This window comes from Microcebus murinus, chromosome 1 (genome assembly GCF_040939455.1).
Source record: "Microcebus murinus isolate Inina chromosome 1, M.murinus_Inina_mat1.0, whole genome shotgun sequence".
Classification (NCBI taxonomy): Eukaryota; Metazoa; Chordata; class Mammalia; order Primates; family Cheirogaleidae; genus Microcebus; species Microcebus murinus.
The window spans coordinates 90,439,874-90,459,914 of record NC_134104.1 but is presented as its reverse complement, the minus strand read 5'-3'; the positions used below and the strand labels follow the sequence as shown (position 1 = coordinate 90,459,914).

The 20,041-nt window shown below is 38.6% G+C and overlaps 1 protein-coding gene across 4 annotated transcripts in view; it reads right to left on the bottom strand.

Moving 5' to 3' along the window:
* The window catches only part of TNIK (TRAF2 and NCK interacting kinase), a 380,956-nt gene that overhangs the window by 11,592 nt on the left and 349,323 nt on the right, over nucleotides 1–20,041 (bottom strand). For all 4 annotated transcript variants that reach the window (XM_012736386.3, XM_012736389.3, XM_012736387.3 and 1 more), the window contains 8 exons: nucleotides 17,842–17,953; nucleotides 16,876–17,046; nucleotides 15,046–15,189; nucleotides 12,368–12,502; nucleotides 6,299–6,399; nucleotides 3,858–4,007; nucleotides 1,873–2,032; nucleotides 1,494–1,633 (listed from right to left, as the gene is read on the bottom strand). In XM_012736386.3, coding sequence (XP_012591840.2) covers nucleotides 1,494–1,633; nucleotides 1,873–2,032; nucleotides 3,858–4,007; nucleotides 6,299–6,399; nucleotides 12,368–12,502; nucleotides 15,046–15,189; nucleotides 16,876–17,046; nucleotides 17,842–17,953 — 1,113 coding nt within the window. The remainder of the gene's footprint in view (nucleotides 1–1,493; nucleotides 1,634–1,872; nucleotides 2,033–3,857; nucleotides 4,008–6,298; nucleotides 6,400–12,367; nucleotides 12,503–15,045; nucleotides 15,190–16,875; nucleotides 17,047–17,841; nucleotides 17,954–20,041) is intronic.

Genomic DNA, 20,041 nt, shown 5'->3' with positions numbered 1-20,041 from the left:
AGCAAAATTTGGGTTACTGCTTGCTTGAGCTGAATGTAAATGAGCCACTGCCCCAGGAAAATAATATTTGGGGCTGTGGTCTAGCCCTTCAGTCAGCCACCACCTAACTTTGGTCTGAGGCATTTTGTCACTAGTACAAAGTCTCTGCTACTTCATTTCCACAACTTCATCAGAAGAATGCTCTCTCCCAACAACTTCTTCAGAAGTTCTATGGAAATGTTTGTCATTCAGCTAATGCTACATATGAAAGTAAAGCTACTCTTAGGGTCAATGAAATAAAACAAGAAGGACAGAGAGGGCCCATGGAAAACCCTGGTGAGGGAAAGAGAGGGTTGTTTTTCTCCCCAGGTTGTATGGCCTGGGCTCTAAACCTCTGGCCCCAGACACTGCTGTGGTCTCAGCCTACTCCTGAGGGTGTGGGCATGACTTGGAATTGGTCTTCAATGAGCCAGAGTGTGGGTGTCCATGCCCAGATCACTCTTAGTCTTATGATCCCCAGAGACCCAGTGGGTGCTGGAGTTTTACTAGGTTAGGTCTGTTTTCTGGCACACTCTGTTACACCCCAGGATCCACCCTTGCCTGTTATCCACCCAGACCACACCAGGTCAGAGTCGTTGGCCAGGGTTCTAATACAGTCTAGGCCCACATCCCCAGGGTTGGACTAAGACCAGCCTATCCTCTGGGGAACTGGGGTGGGAAAAAAGGTACAACAGTTCAACTGATCACTCTCTTTTGTATAGGTGTTTATGTCTGTTGCTTTGGGGACAGCATTTCTATATTGGCCACAGTCATAATGAATGAATTCACAAATGCAGCACAGCTTAGCTACTAAAACCTCTGGGTTACTCTACAGGGAGGGCAAGCTAGAAGCAGCACTGCTGCAGAATACCCCTCTGAGGTGACTGACCACGCTGGACGGACACAGCCAATTTCACTGGAAAACAGTTCCCCTATGACATTTCAGAAGAAACATGGCTGGAATGACACAGGACATGGCACTAGTTGAGTTTGTGATTGTGTATTCCTTAAGGAATGGGTGACATTTGTAAAAAGTTTATACTTCTACATGTCCAATGCTTTACATTTCAAAGCGAATATAAGGTGATGATGGGTTAAGTCTTGAAAATGACTTTCTGAAAAGTCTAAAAGTGGAAGAATAAAGTTGACCCACTGTGAGATGATTAATGATGGGCCAACTGCTCTAAGTGCTTAGTAGAATTCGGGTATCTGCTGAGTCACCATGAGGCCTGCAGGCCACAAAGATTACTAAGAGTTTATAAGAAATTTCTAGATGTTTTTATGTCTTTTTTGATATGTGAATAATATATTTTGCGTGTTCACATGAATCAAACCAAATAATGCCATTTCAAGATAATATTGATTGTTTAACACAAGATGTGATTCAAATCGGTATAAAGGAAAATGAAGGTTTCACAGGTACCTGGTGGTCTCTTAAAATGCAAACACTAATGCAAATGTTGAAACGGATTTACCTTATCATTTCTTTCACATAGAAACTTTAACCTTTGAGCTCGCTTATGCATAAATACTCCATCCAAATGTCCTGTTTCCACTGACCGGATCTCAATAGCTTTCTCGCCCCAGCCCATTATCTGATTGGAATGAATGTAGGCTGTCAAAAGGAATTTCCAAAACTGCATTAAAAACATTAGATGGGCAATAACTCACAGCATCTGATCACATCTTAACCACAAAAATGACAAACAATTTGAGATAAACAGACAAAGCAAGTCTTACAAGAGTTATTCACAGACTTTTTTTTGTGGAATCAAATGGTTGTTTCACATTTCTTGACTTTCGTTTCATTTGGGGGGTGTAACTGCTGAAGGAGATAAGGAATGGTTAACCTACCCACAGACGTGGGCATTTCTCCCCACTGGAGCACCACATCCTTAGTTATCCGGCCATAGGTGTTCACATACACCCCCTCATCCTCATAGCAAACAAGCATTTCCATTCCATCTGTTTTAGGCAAGATGACAATAGCATGAGGAGTGATATTGCCCTGAATCTAGAAGACAAAGAAAGGCCAAGCATTATTCTTTTTAAAAATAAGACAACACCTTGACTATTCATCTCTAAGAACCAGAAAAAAAAAGAGGTGTTTTTTGTTGTGTGTTTCATTTTAAACGTAAAGACTGAAATTTGCTTTCATTTGCTTTGTTTTAGTTAGCCACTGACTTGTCAAATACCCTGGCAAATACAAACTTATTCACTAGATTAAAAATGCAATTTAACTGTCCCTAAAATAACAGCCACATCTATGGAGCACCGATTATGTGTCAACCACTGGGCCGGTTACATATATATATATATATAATTTCCATTCTTTAGAACAGCTCCCCACAGTGGATATCTTTGTTTATAGATTAGGAAACTACATCTCAGAAGGGTTATGTAACTTGACCAGAGCTATACTAGTATTTGGTGGTAGAACTGGGATGTGAGCACATGTCTTGCTGGCATTGAAAGTCATGTGTTTTCCATTAGCACAACCATTTCCAAAAAAGATGAGGCTAATGTAAAGGCAGCTAAATCTAATGGAGATAGCCTAAATGGGGCCAAAATGCACTCCTACCAAATAGTCTATGAATAGATATATACCAAAAAAAAAAAATTCAAATTAATGGCTTCTTTAAGAAAAAAATTTAGAATTACCACTCACTTAAAAAAATCACGTTATTGAAATAAGTGTAGATTAGCTTGTTCTAGAAAAAGCGGTGTGATGCTACTGTGACCTGGTTGAGAATGTCATGGCACCTCAGTATGGATGGGCTAGATGGATAAGGAGAAGAGGACTGAGGGTGCTGACAGTGATGTCCTGGTCACCTCACTGAGAACACGAGCTAGGAGTCTTTGTGTGCACATGCATACACAGGAATTAAAAGCTGTAATGCAGCAATGAACAGCAATTGTGTCTGTGTTAGTGGGTGTATGTAATATACTAAAACAACTTGTTTCTTCTTTAGAGCAAAGTATTCAAATTCTCGAAATACTAGTCAGCAACAGATTAGGCCTCAGATTTTCCTGATAAATAGTTTCTACTGTATGTTAGTTCTTGGGATTACACATAGAACACACAGACTACACCAATCCCAATAAGTGCGTTCATGTGCAGTGCTTCCCTTTAAGAGTCATGTTTTAGGCAATGTGTCAGAATAGTAATATGAGTATTATATTGTTAGTAAGAACTACAAATTGCAGCGCCCTGTGCCAAGTGCTTTAGATCCATTGCCTCATTTATTACTGATGATAACACTTTGGTATACGTCCTTTTATCCCCATTTTACAGATGTGAAAGCTGAGGGTAGGAGAGGCTGCCTAATGTGTCCATTGTTGTAAAACTAATACATGCTAGAGCCAGGGTATGAGCTCCAGTGTGTCTGACTTCACTATACCACATTGCTCATAAGCTGAAGAGAGGAACCAAAAACAGCAGAAAAAGGATGTTTTCCAAGAAATTATCATCTGATCATTGGCTTTCTCCCACATAAAATGGAACCAATCTCTCTTCAAAAACTCATGCATTATACAAAATTTATGCCCTTGAAGGAAAAATATCATACTCGTTTTAATCTAAAGTCTAATGAGACAACATGTAAATGTCAAATAAATTCTAGTATAGTTACCCAGTTTTAGGAAGTCATAAAAATTAGCTAAATCTATATATTTTAGTTATTAGAAGCATTCTATTTAATGAGGGCCTAAAGTCCATCTGCTTTACCGATTAGTAAAAGTTAGCATGACTTCTACTAAAAACACGCAAAAACAAATCTCTTTCTACATGCAGGCTGTTTGCAGAGAGAGCCCTTGACAGTCTGCTTCCGGGAACTTACATGAGATGGTATGTAGATATCATAAGAGTTTCCTGAATCAACATCAATTACATGGAAACCAGTGTGTGAACCAAAAATAACCTTTAATCTTTGACCTTCTTCTACTGTGAGATCAACTAGCAGAGGCTTGTGCTGGAGATCTGCAAAAGACTTTAAAGATCGCTCCATTAGTATCCACATCATTCAAAGAGGTTATCTTAATAATTTTTTCCTTTAGCCACTGTCTGGAGGAAGTTAATCTTTGACTTTATTAAATTGGAAGTGTAGGAAATTTCTCTTTCAGTTTCAGGTCTATTCCTATTCTGGCTCTGGGAGGAGGGTCTGGCACCCATTCATGCCCTTTTCTCTGCCCCTTGTCCTCCAGGGCAAAGAAATTAGTTTACAACTGTCAATTTTGATAGTATCATTGTATATTAATAACTTGGTGGCTGCTTATTTCTGGCCTTTGCCCTCTGGAGAAGGTCCAGCCTCTCCGGCCCTCTCTTTGCCATGTGGTAGCCAGGCCCAGGCATGGTGGCTACCCTTTCAGAGATAGTCTGGGATGCACAGCCAAGGACGGCTCTGTTCTAAGCCAGTTCAGTATTAATGGGCATGTTCTGATTTTAATTTTCCTTCAGTGATCAAGTGGGCATCAGATTGGCACTTCCTCTAAACTTAATGTTGAGATCTGAGACTTGGGTTTGGCAATAAAGAAGGCGATGTTTGGGTTTGGTGGTGGAACATCACAGGACTGATGGCTTGCATTGACTACTTGGGTTAAACTAGAAAGAATAAAAAGAGAGCTCTAGCCAAGTTTGTCAAGGTTCTGTGTGGTGGAATTTAGGGCCCAAGTCTCAACTACTGCCAGTTGTTCCTCTGCCATTATTTAATCACACTCTACCATTACTGGGCCTTGAAATCCTGGAGAGATTTGTGAACCCACAATGGCCTTGGCTGTAATACCAATCAGACCCCTCTCTCTTCATCTTTTGCTCACACTATTCTCAGAGCTTGGGAAGCTCTAGCCTTCTATCCTTGTCCAAAGGAAGGCTCAACCTCCTGCCAGTTCTTGACTTCGGTGTTCAAGGTTTTGCCTTTGCCTTTCCCTCTTTCCAGGCTGGGTCTGGTTTGCTAACAGAGCATTTCACACTCTCTCATGTGCTCTGGCTAGTAAACTGACGGCAGTAATTTCAGAAACAGAGTGGGAATGAGATCTTGATTGAAAAGCTTTTGCAGAGAGAGACTTTGGCAGAATAGCAGCACCACTGAAGCTTTTAGGAGTCATCCTTTAAGTGGTATTACTAACCTAATGCATTCCAAAAATTTCTTTCCATAAAAGTGGGGTTATGGAGGGGAGCCCATTTCCACTGATGAATCTATCTCCCTGAGCACATCACAAATAAGCCATTTGCACTAAGGGAACAAGACAGAGTGAGCTGATTCAATTCTGAAGAGGGCCTACATAATGTTTCCAGGACAGTTTCTGCCCTTGCATGGCATATGTGACAGAAAAGAATAAAGAGCTAAAGGAAGATAAGAGCCATAAAGTGGGAAGAAAATGTGAGGGCCAATTAGCTACAGAGAAGTAGACAGAGGCAGAGAAAGAGAGAACAGAAGATAAATTCATATCAGCTATCAGCTATGGGGCTCTGAACAAATCAGGTGCCTGAAAGTTCCAGTCCTCCTGGTATTGGGGGTCAGCTTTCATGAGCTGAGGCCAATGGGACTAGCATATCCCTATCCCATTACTGCTCAATTTCAAGAATGAGCAATCCAACCATGGGGGGTGTAGACTTAGATGAGGTAAAAAATGAAAAGGCAACCAAAATTGAAGAATGCAAAGAAATCTAGATCATTTCCATAAGTTGGCAGTGGGGATATATAAACATCTACTGAGTTTTAGGGGCTTTATCCAGAAAGACTTATGAGGACTATAAGATTTGGAGACTCAGTTTAATCTTGAGATTCATTACTGCTATTGGCATTGGGCTGCCTTTCTAGTGTAGGTGGCTTTACAAGAAATATCATTGTACAATATCATTGTTAACACTTTGTCTGGTAGCCATTCCATACTAAATGCGTCTTGAAGATGACAATTCATAGATCTCAAATGGAGGAGGGCACACCCAAATTTTAATTTGACTAATTTTATAGTATTTTTATTTTAAAAATTTTTTAATTCTTTTTTTTTTGCTACACTGATACATTGTATTGTGGTGAAGTCAAAGCCTTCAGTGCATCCATTACTGGAGCAACGCACATTGAACCCACCAATAGCATTTTTAAATACATAATCTTTACTCTTGAAATAATAAATCCAAGAGTACCTTTACTTTTAAAACAGGCTTATTATGGAAAATTGATATTGGTCTATATGGAAAGCAATCACTTTATTAACTGGTAGAACTAAAATTTTTTTTTTTTTTAAAAAGCCCATTTTAAGTAATCATATGCTTGCTTACCTTAAATGCCATAAACTTATGATACGGTTTAGGAGCCCAAGCGTATATCTCCACAGCATTCTTTAAGGCAATCACCAAAAATTTGATCCTTTCATATTTAACTGTAACAGAAAAATTTTGAGTTAAAAAGTACATTTATTCAAGTTTTTTTTGTATTAATGTATGTATAAGACATAAAATGTAAATATATGTTATATATATGCATACACAGTGATGCCCCTGGTGTGGGATTTTTTTTCGTAGATACAGATTTAGCTTCCCTTAGTGAATCTGGTTTCCAGAATATATGGGGCCTTTTGCTTTATATTGAAGACTGTTTTCTTTATCTGAAGATGTAACTACTTAGGGTGGCCTTTAACCACTAGGTCTAGATGTAGATATTAATTATAATAAGAATCTGCATGATTTTCTTCATGGTAGCTTGCCTGGCTTTTATGTTAACCCACATGTGAGTAACTGAGAGCTGGTATGGCAAGATGGTTGAAAAATTAGCCACTGGGTAGACATACAGGCTGCATTTGCTTATTATTTAGATTTGAATTCCTATTATTAAGTGAAATAATTGCTTATTTATGTTTCTAATGAAAGATGGAGTGTTAGGAGCCCTGGGTTCTGGTAATGACCTATTCTTAAGGGCTCCACATACTCTGACAAATCCTTTTACTGTTTAGGAAGATGGATTATTAAGCATCCTAAATTCCATGGACAGAAACTTGGTACCTACTATACTTTTGTCTACACAAAGGCATACTCAATAAAAGCTTATTGAATGGAAGAATGGAAGAACAGACTGTTGTTTGGCTTTCTCTTGATTACTATGGCCTGTGTGTCTCTGGTACAATAATGATCAATATTTATACTGATGACCTTGAGAGATTATAGAACTCTTTAAGTGCCTTCTGAATCTTTCACTATTAAATGTGGATTGTAAGTCTCAGAAAATTTGTCATCCACAAATGATACACATGGCAGTCATTTTCTTTATAAAATATCTGAACTAACAGAATATTCTGAGTCGTAAAGAAAGTGGGTAGGAAAAATTTTAATGTACTTAAAATGAACTTTTAAGTTTCTAGTTGTTTTCTTTTTATAACTTTTCATGACATGAACTCTTCATGAGACTACTTTCTCTGATCTCCTTACCTGAAACCTAGGAAAAGGTCCATAATTAAAATTTAAGATAGTCTTGAAAAGAAAAACTTATCTTATAGGCTAAGGGAAATAAGGAAGTATTTTAAATAACTCTTGGATATACAATTTGCTTTTCCATTTTGTTCTCATTTTGTATCTTTAAAATTTCACAGGAATTTGAGTATGCTAGAGTAATCATGTGCTGCAAGAAGATCTCAGTGTTGTCTTAGCTGGTATCCCATGAGGAAAGCAAAATGGAGATTCCAAGTGGTTATCTGGATAACTGACACAAACAGCATTTCTGAAAATTAGGCTGGTCTCAATTTTCTGATAGCTAATTACCAGATACAGGTCTCTGTTTACATTTTGCTTTGCATGAGTGAATATAGGTCAGCCTACTGGTGTCTGGGTAATGAAAAGGGAGAGCGATGATTAGAAGGAAGATGTCAGAAATGTTAGAAGGGCCACTGGTAGATTTGCAGGTCAAATCGGTTTTCTGCAGCAGACATTTTTGAGAATCACTTGTCAAGTACATGTAAGAGATAACACTCAGAAATTTTATGTTATTTACTGCAATGAATTCTATTGCTCTGTAATTATACAATATTAGTTTATGTACATGAAATCTGATCACTAGAAATCTAACAAATACCAAGTAATAAAGGTAAAATAGTCAAAAGGAAATTCTAAAAGCTTTATCAGAGAAATGTTTAGAGGCAGTTTTAAAAATTGCTTCCATAGTAACACTTATAAATTACATTGCTTTCCTCTGAAAACAAGGCTTATTCTCCAAGAGAGAAGCCCATTATCTCCAAAAGAAGCCCAAATATGTATATGAATCTGAATTTTACTTGCTGTGAGAATGAGGTGATGTATGTTTTATACTTTGTCAGGTTATCAGATTGAAAACAAGAGAAAATTAAAATTCTAGCATATCCTATTGGAAATTACCAAATAATGCTGATTTGCGTACAAAAATGCAGAGTGGGGCACATTGCAGCTTGTCCTACCACCAGCCTGCTACAGAAAACCACTCTCCCATGTGGTCTGATTTGTGTATGATGCTGTGTCCTTTGAAGACCCATTCCTTTTTTTTTTAAACAAACACTTCTTAACTGATGTCCATGTGCCTGGCATTGTTCTAAGCACAACAGTTAGAGAGTGATACAGATATAATTGTGGCTGTGGCCATGTATGTTTGCAGACAGTAATTGTTTATTTTTTCCCAAAGCTGCTTTAAATACATATTAATAAGGCCATTATCTGTGTTGCAATGTCAGGAGCTTTTTTTTTTTTTTTTTTTTCTTAACTGCAAATGACATTATTAATAAAGAGTGGGAGACATATCCTTTTGGGCACCAGAACCTTCAAGTTCAGTATCCAGCGCCAACACTTCCTAGCGTCAAGGTGTCTGGGAAGGTCACTCAGAATGAAACTGGAGGAAAAGGAGGTGGAGATGCTGTTTCAGAACAAAGCTCCCCTCTAGTTGGCAGACTAGGACACACTGAAGTTCTCGCCAGGACAGCCAGGAAAAATGACCAGATTCTTGCTTTCTGAGCTCTTCCTCTGTAGCATGCCCCTTTTGTTTCCACATTCTATCTTTAACTGATTAGGCTTCAACCTCCATTAAGTCAACACACACGATCGACTGGACCAGCTCGACTGGCTATGATTTCAAATGTGTATCATGCTTTTCTGAGAGCACATCACGGATACCTTTGAACTGAAGGTGTCTAAAGCTCCCCAGACACTCCTTTTTGTCATTCCTTATGTTAAATAATGTATTTTATCCAGTACACATTTGAAAAACCTCTACACATTTTCCTATCTTTATCAAATTTAGATTGAACAAGTTTTACAGGTGCATATTTTTAAAAGTCAAATCGTTTTCCACAAGTCCCTGCCTCACTCTTGATTCCTGCTTCCTAAAAACAATCACGTGCAACTCCTTCAAAGACTTCCTTGGCAATTTATTTCCAGATTGCTAAATAACATACTTATTATTTCTTGGATTTTTTTCAATTGTAGACATTATCTACTGACTTCGTAATATGGAAAGGATTTAGTCTCTTATAATATCTCCTTCCCTCTCTAGCTCCCCCCAATCTCGTAACACACACTACTTCCTCCCCTACATCCTCAATATAGTTATATTTCTAATTTTTGGTTAAATCGATATCAAGTGTTTAAATTATTATTGTTCACAGCTGAGGTAAATAGTTACATGGTGACATTTCCTTTTTTGTTTTCCTCATTTTTTTAACTTCCTTATTTTCTATGTATCTATGTCTAAGCACTGTCTGCTAAACTGTCTGCTAGCGAATGCCCTTCAATATGGTCAAACACAGTCAGAGATCTATTTGTACCACTTTATATTTCTTAGAGGCATCCCTCCTGTAACTCTGTACTGTTCTACTCATCCAAGACTGATTTCTTTCTAGGCCTGTGGCAGAGCTGTCTCCACAGGTTCCCTTCACCATCATTTTGTATATTTTCTTCATCTTTTTGTTTGCTCACCAGGTTTAGTTCTTTGTTTTGGTGAAACACATTCTCCATTAGCTTCCTGAGAAATGGTATGTGGAATGTAGATTTTTTGAGAGCCTGCATGCATGAAAATGTTTTTATTCTGTACTCAAAATTGATGAATGACTTGTTGGTATGATGTTTAATTTCATGTGTTTACTTGACTGAGCTGCAGGGTGCCCAGATATTTGGTCAAACATTATTCTGGGTGTGTCTGTGGGGATTTTTCTGGATGAGAATAACTTTTGAATCAGTAGACTAAGTAAAGCAGATTGCCCTCCCCAATGTGGGTGGGTCTCATGCAATCAATTGAAGATCTGAATAAAACAAAAAGGCTGAGTCCTCCTGCCTATTTGAGCTGGGGCATCAGTCTTTTCTGGCCTTTGGACTTGGACTGAAGCATCAGCTCTTCTTGGGTCTTGAGCCTACTAGGTTTGGACTATAACTGCTCCATCAGTTCTCCTAGTTTTCAGGCCTTCTGGCTTGGATTGGACTAACACTATTGGCTCTCTTGGTCTTCAGCCTACTGACTTCAGGTATTGGGATTTCTCAGTCTTTGCAATTATATGAGCCAATTCCTTATAATAATTCTCTGTAGATAGATAGATAGTTTGCTGACTACCATACTGGGACTTCTCAGTCTCTGTAATTATATGAGCCAATTCCTTATAATAATTCTCTATAGGTAGATAGATAAATCAGTAAATAAATACCTCCTATTGGTTATCCCTCTCTGGAGAACCCTAACACAGGGTTATAAAATACCAGTAGGAAATAATTTTGCCTTCAAGAATTTTGAAGGCCTTGTGCCATTGTCTGCTAAGCTTCTAGTATTGCTGCTGAGAAGTCCCAGGCCACTCTGATCCTGGATCTATTATATGTAAACTGTTTATTTATTTACTTATAATGCAGAAGCTGTAAGGATCATTTAATTTCCTGGGTACTGAAATATCACACTGATAAGTCTTGTTGTGAGTCTTTTTCTCATTTACTATATGGGGTACTCACTCAGTGAATCCTTTCAATCTGGGATTTCATGGCCTTCGGTTCTAGAAACTCTTCTTGTATTCTTTCTTCAACATTTTCTTCCCCTTCAATTTCTTATTTTCTAAATCTCATAGGACTTAGATTTTGAAACATCTGAACTGATCTTTTCATTTTTTTAAATCTTTTCTCTTGTTCTTTTCTTTTTGTTCTAGATCTTAGGAGAATTCCTTATCTTTATCTTCTAACACTTTTATTACATTTTCTATTCCCGCCAATATATTTTAGTTTCCAAAATTTTTTCTTTGTCTATGAATGACCTCTTCCCATCCTGCTCCACCACCTTTAAAAAAATAGCCTTATTCTTTTATAGAAAGATTATTTTTCTAATCTCTGTAAGTTACTATAGTTTCTTCCTTCCTTTCTTTTTAAATTTTCTTCTAATTCTCATTATCCTTGTTTCTTCTAATGTCCTTTGTTTCTCTTCTTTAAGTTTCCTTCATATTTGTGGATTTCTCCATTCACTGGTATAGGTGGGCTTATCAACTGGTGGGCTTCACTTCAGGCTAGTTAACCAGCAAGCTTTTTCCATGGCACTTCAAATGTTAGTACTTATACATCTTTTCTTTCTGGCCATTTAGTTTCTCCAAAGACAAATCTTTCAACCTGATTCTTGGTAGTATAATCACGGCTGCCAACACCTTGGGAGATAAATAGTGGAAGGGGAAGTGTGCATATGTGTGTGTGTATGTGTGTGTGTATGTGTGCTCACAAGTATTCCCATCATCGTGCAAACCTTCATCTTCTGTTGCAGTGGGGAAGGGTATTGGTCTCCCTGTCCAAGGGTAGAGATTAGGTTCTGGAGGACTTGCTGCTCATCAATTTTCCAACAATTCCCCTATAAATATAGTTAGTCCCACCTTACACCACCACCTTCACTTCCAGTTCCTCTGGGGCCTCAATTCCTGGGCCTTTCTGGGATTTGTCGAGTGACTGGATTGATTTTGCTAATTTTCCTCACCGCAGATTTAGAATTTAGCATTTCCTGGTATGCTAGGTCTGTTTCCAGCCACCCAGAGACTCTTGCTCAGTTTTATTAACATTTTATTTACTGGCTTCTCCTCTCTTGATCCCTTTGTCTTTGTAGGTTTATGGCAAAGGGAGGTTTATTCTTTTTTGTCATTGTATTGGGTCTTTGGAGGGCAGTAGATACAGATGTTCAAATTGGAGTCTAGGATTTTATTCTGAACGCACTTTTTGAACTTCATCAATCTGATATTTTTTAAAAAGTATATTTAAGGTTCCAGTAACATCTTTAACTGGTCACACATGTATCATCAATATGTGATAGGAAAAACTAAGCAAAACTTAACTAAGTAATTCTAACTGGGTAAACACATCAAATTTAGAATTCCATGTCTCGAGACTTACCAACTTTGTAATGTATACAGCCTTCCAAGTCCCCAACAGTGATCCAGCCTTGTTTCTTTTCCACTTCTGGGTCATTATGTAGTATTCTGTTTCTTAACCATGAAAGATAGTACACCCGTAGCTTATTCTTCTTTCCTGTTGAAATAGTACAGCGTTAATTTCAAGCCCCCATGACAGCTCTTACTCTTTCCTTCCCCACCTCTATTTTAATTTAATTTATTTTTATTTACATTTGTGTACACATATGTGTGAAAGCATAATAACCAGTGTCCCCAGCACTTCATCATTGAAGTGCTGTCTCTGCCAGAACTTGGTCAAAATAGCTCCAAGTGTTTTGGACACATCACAAAATTACGATGTCTTTATCTTCAGGTGGTGTTTCATTTGAGCATGCTCCTCTTACTTATTCTTTCTTTGCAATGCAAAGAGCAGTGCCTGCTGAACTCAGAAAGACCCAAGAGTTCCAGAACATTCTAAATCTAATCACATGAAGGAGTGTTGACAACTGGACATTTGGGCATACTTATGTGCACCTGTCTTTCCCTCACCTTCTAACCCAACAGCAGATGTTAATGGAGAATCTCTTATTTCTTATATTACTTTAAAGATGACAGATGGTAGTAGTTTTATTTCATAACTAGCAAAGAAATGTAATCTTAAAAGGAAACAAGTCCAATGGAGTTGATTTGGGTTCAGAAAATCATACTGGACAAGTTTATGGTGCAAAGTTACTGAAAGGAATACCAAGCAAAATAGAAAAGGAAAATAAGATGTAGACAAAAAGAAAACTTAAAGTTATCCCTGGTAAAGTGACCTTGGAGAGTAAAGACTTCATAGGATGACAAGAAAATATCTGGACAATATTGAAGAGTATACAAGGGGTGAAATTTAATATAGTCCATTAGGTTATCTGAGCACCAGATAAGAAAATGTCCATTGGGGTGACTCTTCCTAACTAATGAAAAATTTGGCCCTGTGGGTTTCCTTTTTGGGATGCTTATTTTCCATTCATTTATCTTAGGCTTTAAAGATGTTTTTATATTTTAAAGATATAACAGAAGAATAGAACTCATTAAAGCACTGCACACTGGATTTGACAGGAGAGAGTGTTCATAACTTAAACTTATTCTTCTTTTTAAGGGAATCACAGTGCAGTTAGTATTCATTTTTGTAACCAGAGCCTAGAAAATGTGTTGATCATAATAGCTAGGGTAGGCAGAAGAGCCAGTGCATCTTCCTTTCTATGCTAATATGGATTGGAGGGCAGTTCAACAATCTTTGGCTCCTATTTTCATTTTCTCTCCTCCCCATCTGTGCCTCATGATAAGAGGAAATGGTTACACTCTTAAGAGTGAGGATGTGTCACTAACAACATAATGAAGCCGAATGTAAATTTCTGATTGCATTTCCACTTTTGGTAGGTGATGGGCAGATGTGTAGTTTTAATTTTGGTTTGCTAGTACAGCAATCCAGAAAGTAATTAACCAGAACAAAGGACTATGTGGAATTAAACTCAAATTATAATACAGGAAGAATTTACTTGGTTAACCCTTATTTGGTCACTAGAAGTCCAATGGGCTTATTTGGTCACTAGAACTCCACTGTGGCACAGAGCCAGCTGGTTAACCCTTCTTTGGAAAGAATAAAAAGAGATGAAACTCTGAGCATTCAGTGGAAAGGTGAAAGAAAGAAAAAGTTGTGGTGTTGAGTGAAAGCATTTTCTTAAAATAGAAGTACAGCCGAAGAGTTAAACTTTCTTCAAGGTTCAAACCAGTGTCCCTGCACTGTCTGTTTACGAAGCAACAGTTGAGCGTTGAGCCATGTTCTCAAACTTGGTTGCACAATGGAAGCACCTCAGGAGCTCTGAAAGCTGCTGATGCCTCGGCCACAACCCTCAGAGATTCCGACCCTGATCTGGGTACAGCCTGAACTTTCACATCTCCCCAGATGGTTCTAAAGTACAGTAGTGTGGCTGGTTCCACACCGGATGGAACGGGAGGGGAAAAGAAGGATGTTATTTGTCAAACTCCTTTAAATACCATCAGAAAGAAAAAACTTCTCTTTCAGTAAAACTTTTCTCTTTCTGGTTACATTTTTAACTTGTCAGTAACAAGGCCTTCACTTTAGTCTCCATTTTTTTTTTTCTTTTTTAAAGCTATTTATGGGAACCAGAAAGTTATAGAGCACAGCAATAATAATTTCTACACTCAAATCTCTTTGCAGACTTGGTCACCCAAGGGGCCAGCTGGACCTGTTAAGACATCAGTGAAGTATAAACAAGAGAATTTCTTGTGGGAAGAGACCAGAGACAATTTCTACTTACTAAATTTCCCTCCTGGAAACCTACATTTTGATATTCTACATCTGAGAGTAGATGATAATAACTGGAGGGTAGACAACTTAAAAAGATCCCTGTTGAGTCCTGATAGAGGTAAAAGTCTATAAATATACAACCTTTGTGGTATGTGTCTGCCTGATTCAGATTTAGTGCAGAGGTGAGGGACTTCCTTTTGGAGGTCAGAATCTACGCTGCTACAAAATGTGGGCGATCTCACTCCGCTACAACTATTGCATTACTTGTTGGCTGGGAAGGGCAGCGCTCACTGTTTCTTCAGAAACGAGGTGGTCACCTTTCCCACCTGTGCAGACCTGGGGAATATGTCATCCTAGTAACATACCTGAAATTGTCACAAGCACATTCAGTCCCTCTAGCACATCCATCTGCTGAAATCGCCTCCGGTTGATCAGATTATAGACTTTGCCTTGCCCACTTCGGTCCAAGAGCATCAGGCCATTTTCAGTTCCCACCAGAAGGTTTACACCTGCAAAGTTAAGAAGCACCCCAAAACTGACTTTCACTAGCTTTAACCTTCTGCATTTGGGGTATTTGTAAAACCTAAGAAACTGTTTCTTATAAATATAAACTAATGGGCAAGGAGGTACTACAGTAGGGAGTGTAGAAGTAGAAGCTCTGACATGATAATCAAATCATTATCCCTCTGGTAATGAAATTACAGTTTTCTTTTATAAAGTGTAGCAGCATTCATTACATCTGGTCATTTACTACTCGGTATAGAGAGTTCTTGTCAAGAGGAGCCCTAGGCACAGCTATAAAACTAGCACAATTAGTCTTTATTCCCTTCCTGTAACAACCACCTCTTTTCTGGCTCTCCCTATAAATCTACTTCTCTCCTTCCCAAGGTTCATCCCCATCCCTATTCATGCAGTGATTTCTAGCCTACCTACCTTCCACACATAGCAGAGTTTCCATTTTCATGCCCCATTGGAACAAAAGCCCCTCCTCCTTCTTACACCAAAATTTAAATATCTTATGCCTCATACCCTCAAGGTTCTGCCCTCTTTTAGGGAAATGATAAACCAATTCAAGAGGTGTTAATAGCCCGAGAGTTACAGAAATACTGACTATAAAGGAGTCTCAGATATCTAAATCTAGTGTAGCTCAACCTTCATGTAATAGTCCCTATCACAAAAGTTATTGTAGATATGTGGTCTTGTCTTGATAGCTATAATCCTAAAAATTTGTCTGTAGAGAAATTAAACATCTGCTCCCAACACACACATTGAGAGGTTCACTGTGCGGTGTACTATACTCATGAATATGTAACTCTATAACTTCTCTCACCTACTGTACTTCTATCTTCTGAGCAACATGAACGTCTGCTCTTTATCTACATATTAACCCTTTCAATATTAAGCGTGGCTATCTTGCTCTCTTCTGTGTGTTCCCCAGAGGACAGAACCTTTATTACACCTCTGAGGAAATGGTTTCCAGGCTTGACACTCTTCCCTGCTAATATCTCAAATGCTTTTATCCCTTTAAAATCATGGTGCCCCAACTGAAGCCTAGTATTTTAGTCGGATACAGATGGCCATGACCTTGTTTGAACTGTATGAAACATTTATAGTAACACAGACCAGGACTTTGATAGAATCTCATAACACCTATACTGAGTCTGAGGTCAGCTAAAACCTGCAGATCTTTTCTACAAGAACTGCAGGTTGATGTTTTGAACTAAAAGGGACATCTGATATCATTATTTGTCATTCTTTTTAAGTTTTATCTTGCTATTGCTAGTGGTAATAGCCTTGGGCAATTCACTAAAATATGCTGGGCTGGTTTCTCAGCTGTGAAATGAAGGTAATGCCATCATTCCCCTTGCAGGATGTTATATGGATCAGAGAATGAGCATGGGGTACATCATACAGTGCTGGACACAGTGGGTGTGGTGGCTGGTTCTGTTGTTGGCTTTACCTATCATTGTTGTGTGACAGGGTCATTCTGAATCTGATCTTATCATCCTGAGCACTAGAGTATCAGCTCTTTCTACATATAAACCTATTTTAGTTTCTCCTGAGGTCAAGATGGTCTTAAGTCAGGTCTCTAAAAGCCAAGATTCAACCAGTGTTCTGATGATAAGATCCACAGGCTTTTAGTGGTTGAGGGTCAGTTCATTAATGAGTAGTAAAAAAAAAAAGCACCAACATACCCCACAGAGCCGCACAGAGTATTTCTGAGTTGAACCGTTTCTTGTATTTTCTTATCTCTGGTGTGTCACTGTGAGGCCGAATGTTGGTTGGGTTGACGTTCACCACTGAAATCTTTCTTGCTTCATTGAGCTTGGCCTGTTCTTGCCTAAGAAGTTCGCTAGTGAACAGAGCTTTGAGAAAGAGAATCAGAGAAGTCAGTGGCCTCTTAACACATAACCAATGGAGATATGGAGAAGGGGCTTCACAACACTATGATTTCTCCTTGTTTAGTTTGTATTATAGGAAAGGCAAAGAAATTCTCAAACTCTACTTATTTTACACTTTTTTTTTAGTAGAACAAAGTGTAAGTCATTCAATGAAGAAGTATTTTATTCATTAGCAAAACAGGCTTATCGACAGTTTAGAAAATTGATATTAATATCACAAAATTTAATACACCATACTCACCTCCTATAATATATGCAAGAAAGATTTACTTTCTGAAATTCCAGATTATCAATTAAAACATTAGCCTAAGCTGACTTTGATGATTAATGACTTGCAGAAGTTTAGAAAGCAAGACTCTCCTCTAAATCAGCCAGACCTTTGTGTGGAAAGCACACACCTAGAACTCAGCACAATGCAACATGCACTTATTAAGTGTCTACTGTATGCATAGCATTATACCCAGAAATTGCTTTTGGGAAATATGTGGTAAGTTCAGAGATCGCTGAGGAACAGCTTTTCCTAGGGTCCCTGGATACCTCTGGGTTCCTACCAGGAGCAAAATGGGAGAGATAAAAAAAAGAAAATGGAAAGAAATTTGTTTTAGGAGTCCTACAAAAATAATGATTAAAAAAAATCTTTTTAAGACAGTGTCTAAGTAGTAAATGGCTTAATTATTGAACTGATAATTAATTTCCTTGTCAGGCCATGCCAGAAAGGAAAACAAAGCTGTTTCTAAAACACAGGGCCATCTAGCTCACCTGTGGCTGATGATTCCTCATCCTCTTCGTCTTCATCAGTGGGAGATGTCTGGTACACTCTGGGGTCCACAAACGGGGTGAAGGAGGCTTTGGTGCTGCTCCCCATGCCATACTAATCAGTAAGCAAGAAGATTAAGAAGAGCAGATAAATACATGCTGCAGAACTAGCCAATGCTAACAATACTTTGCTCGGGTTGTAAAGTGACTACAGACTCTTCAATCCTTTCAGTTGTTCCCACTCCAGCCCCTTAGTCAGAGCTTCTCCTGGTATTGGTTACTCACTAGCCATTGTGCATTTGTAGGGTTTCATTAATTCCCAGACTGCAAGGGGTGCAGTGAGAAAATTACATTTTGGGCCATATGTGGCACCTTAATATCTATAAGATCATTGTGGTGACACAGCTTGCCTCTCCCTTTCAGTAAAAGCAATCTCACATTGACCAAACTGTCCATATGGAAAGCTGACACAAGTGGCAATAAACTAAGGAAGCACATCTACACGGCAGCACCTCATCCTGAACACACAGCCAACCCAAGAGGCTTCCTTTTCAGGGGAGGCAGGAGAGCAGTTTGAGCCCTTCCACTGTGGCCTGGTAATGCAAGTGGATTAGTGTTGGCTCCAAAACCTTTAAAATCTTTAATGCAGAGATGATTTCAACCAGGAATTGAAGATTTTTTTCCTTCCCATAGTAATTTTCTTAGAAGGATACTTATATTTACATGCCCTATTTGGGAGCTTCATGAAGATACCAGGTTTGAGGGCAATTCACCTTAAAAGCATAGTTATTATGAACAAATGAATCTTAAGGGCTTGGATAGCACCTTGAAGAAATGAAGTGAGAATTAGACTAGGGAACAGGAAACTCAGTATCAGGGCTTCACATCACAATACTCCACATCTGAGTTTTGCTGAAGGAACTGCAATAACCACCTCCCCATTTGTCCTCTCTATTCCTTCTACTACACACATCATTTTGACAACACAAAGACACCTGTACTCAGCATAAGCAGTGCCTCTTTTTTTCAGATAAATGTCTGGTAAGTAAAGGTTCTTAGTTTTGCTTTTAGGTTTTTATTTAAAAATAAAACCAACATCCAAGATCCCTAAAACATAATAAGGAAAAAAAAAAAAAACCACAAAGAGCCAATATGATTTAATTCAAGATTTTCCCTCTATTCTATGAAATCAAGACCATTTCAGTCTCCTCAAGGTAGGATTCCCGCTCTCAAATAGAGCACTTGAACATACATTCTCTCCTGTGATTTTTAGAAGATGTCTGTGAATGGGGTGGAGTGGGTACTAAGATTCCCACTTAGAGCTCGGGTGGCAGCAGAGTTTGAACCAGGGTTCTTCAACCCTGTGGGCTTCTCTTTGGTACCGACAGAGGTGTTCCATAGAAAATGCCTGCCTAGGCCGGGCGCTGTGGCTCACGCCTGTAATCCTAGCTCTTGGGAGGCCGAGGCGGGCGGATTGCTCAAGGTCAGGAGTTCAAAACCAGCCTGAGCAAGAGCGAGACCCCGTCTCTACTATAAATAGAAAGAAATTAATTGGCCAACTGATATATATATAAAAAATTAGCCGGGCATGGTGGCGCATGCCTGTAGTCCCAGCTACTCGGGAGGCTGAGGCAGGAGGATCGCTTGAGCCCAGGAGTTTGAGGTTGCTGTGAGCTAGGCTGACGCCACGGCACTCACTCTAGCCTGGACAACAAAGTGAGACTCTGTCTCAAAAAAAAAAAAAAAAAAAAAGAAAATGCCTGCCTAGACTGCATGAAGTCACAATAGGCTGCCACACACTTTCCAGTAAGCCTCTGTGTTCTTTCCCTTGGGGGTATGCAAAACTCATCTGCTCTATAACTTTAGAATCCAAAAAACTTACAAAAAAACTTCGTGTGTGGAAAATGTCAGAAACAACAGTTCATATGCTTTATAAAAGCATTTAGGGCCTCATAGGTGATTCGTAAGACTATTTATGAAACACATGAATTCATCCAACTGGTCTCTATCAGTGGCGTGTATGAGCACTACCTAATGGATTGTGTTTATTCAGGCTTTTCCCTAGGTCTATTTCTATAAAGGAAAAATAATGAGATATTATTTTGGAGTTTAGGAGTTTAGTAAGATGACACTTTAAGAACTTATCTATTAACTTATTTTTCATAAACAAATCTTTCAACCCTGTTTTATGTAAGTCAAACTT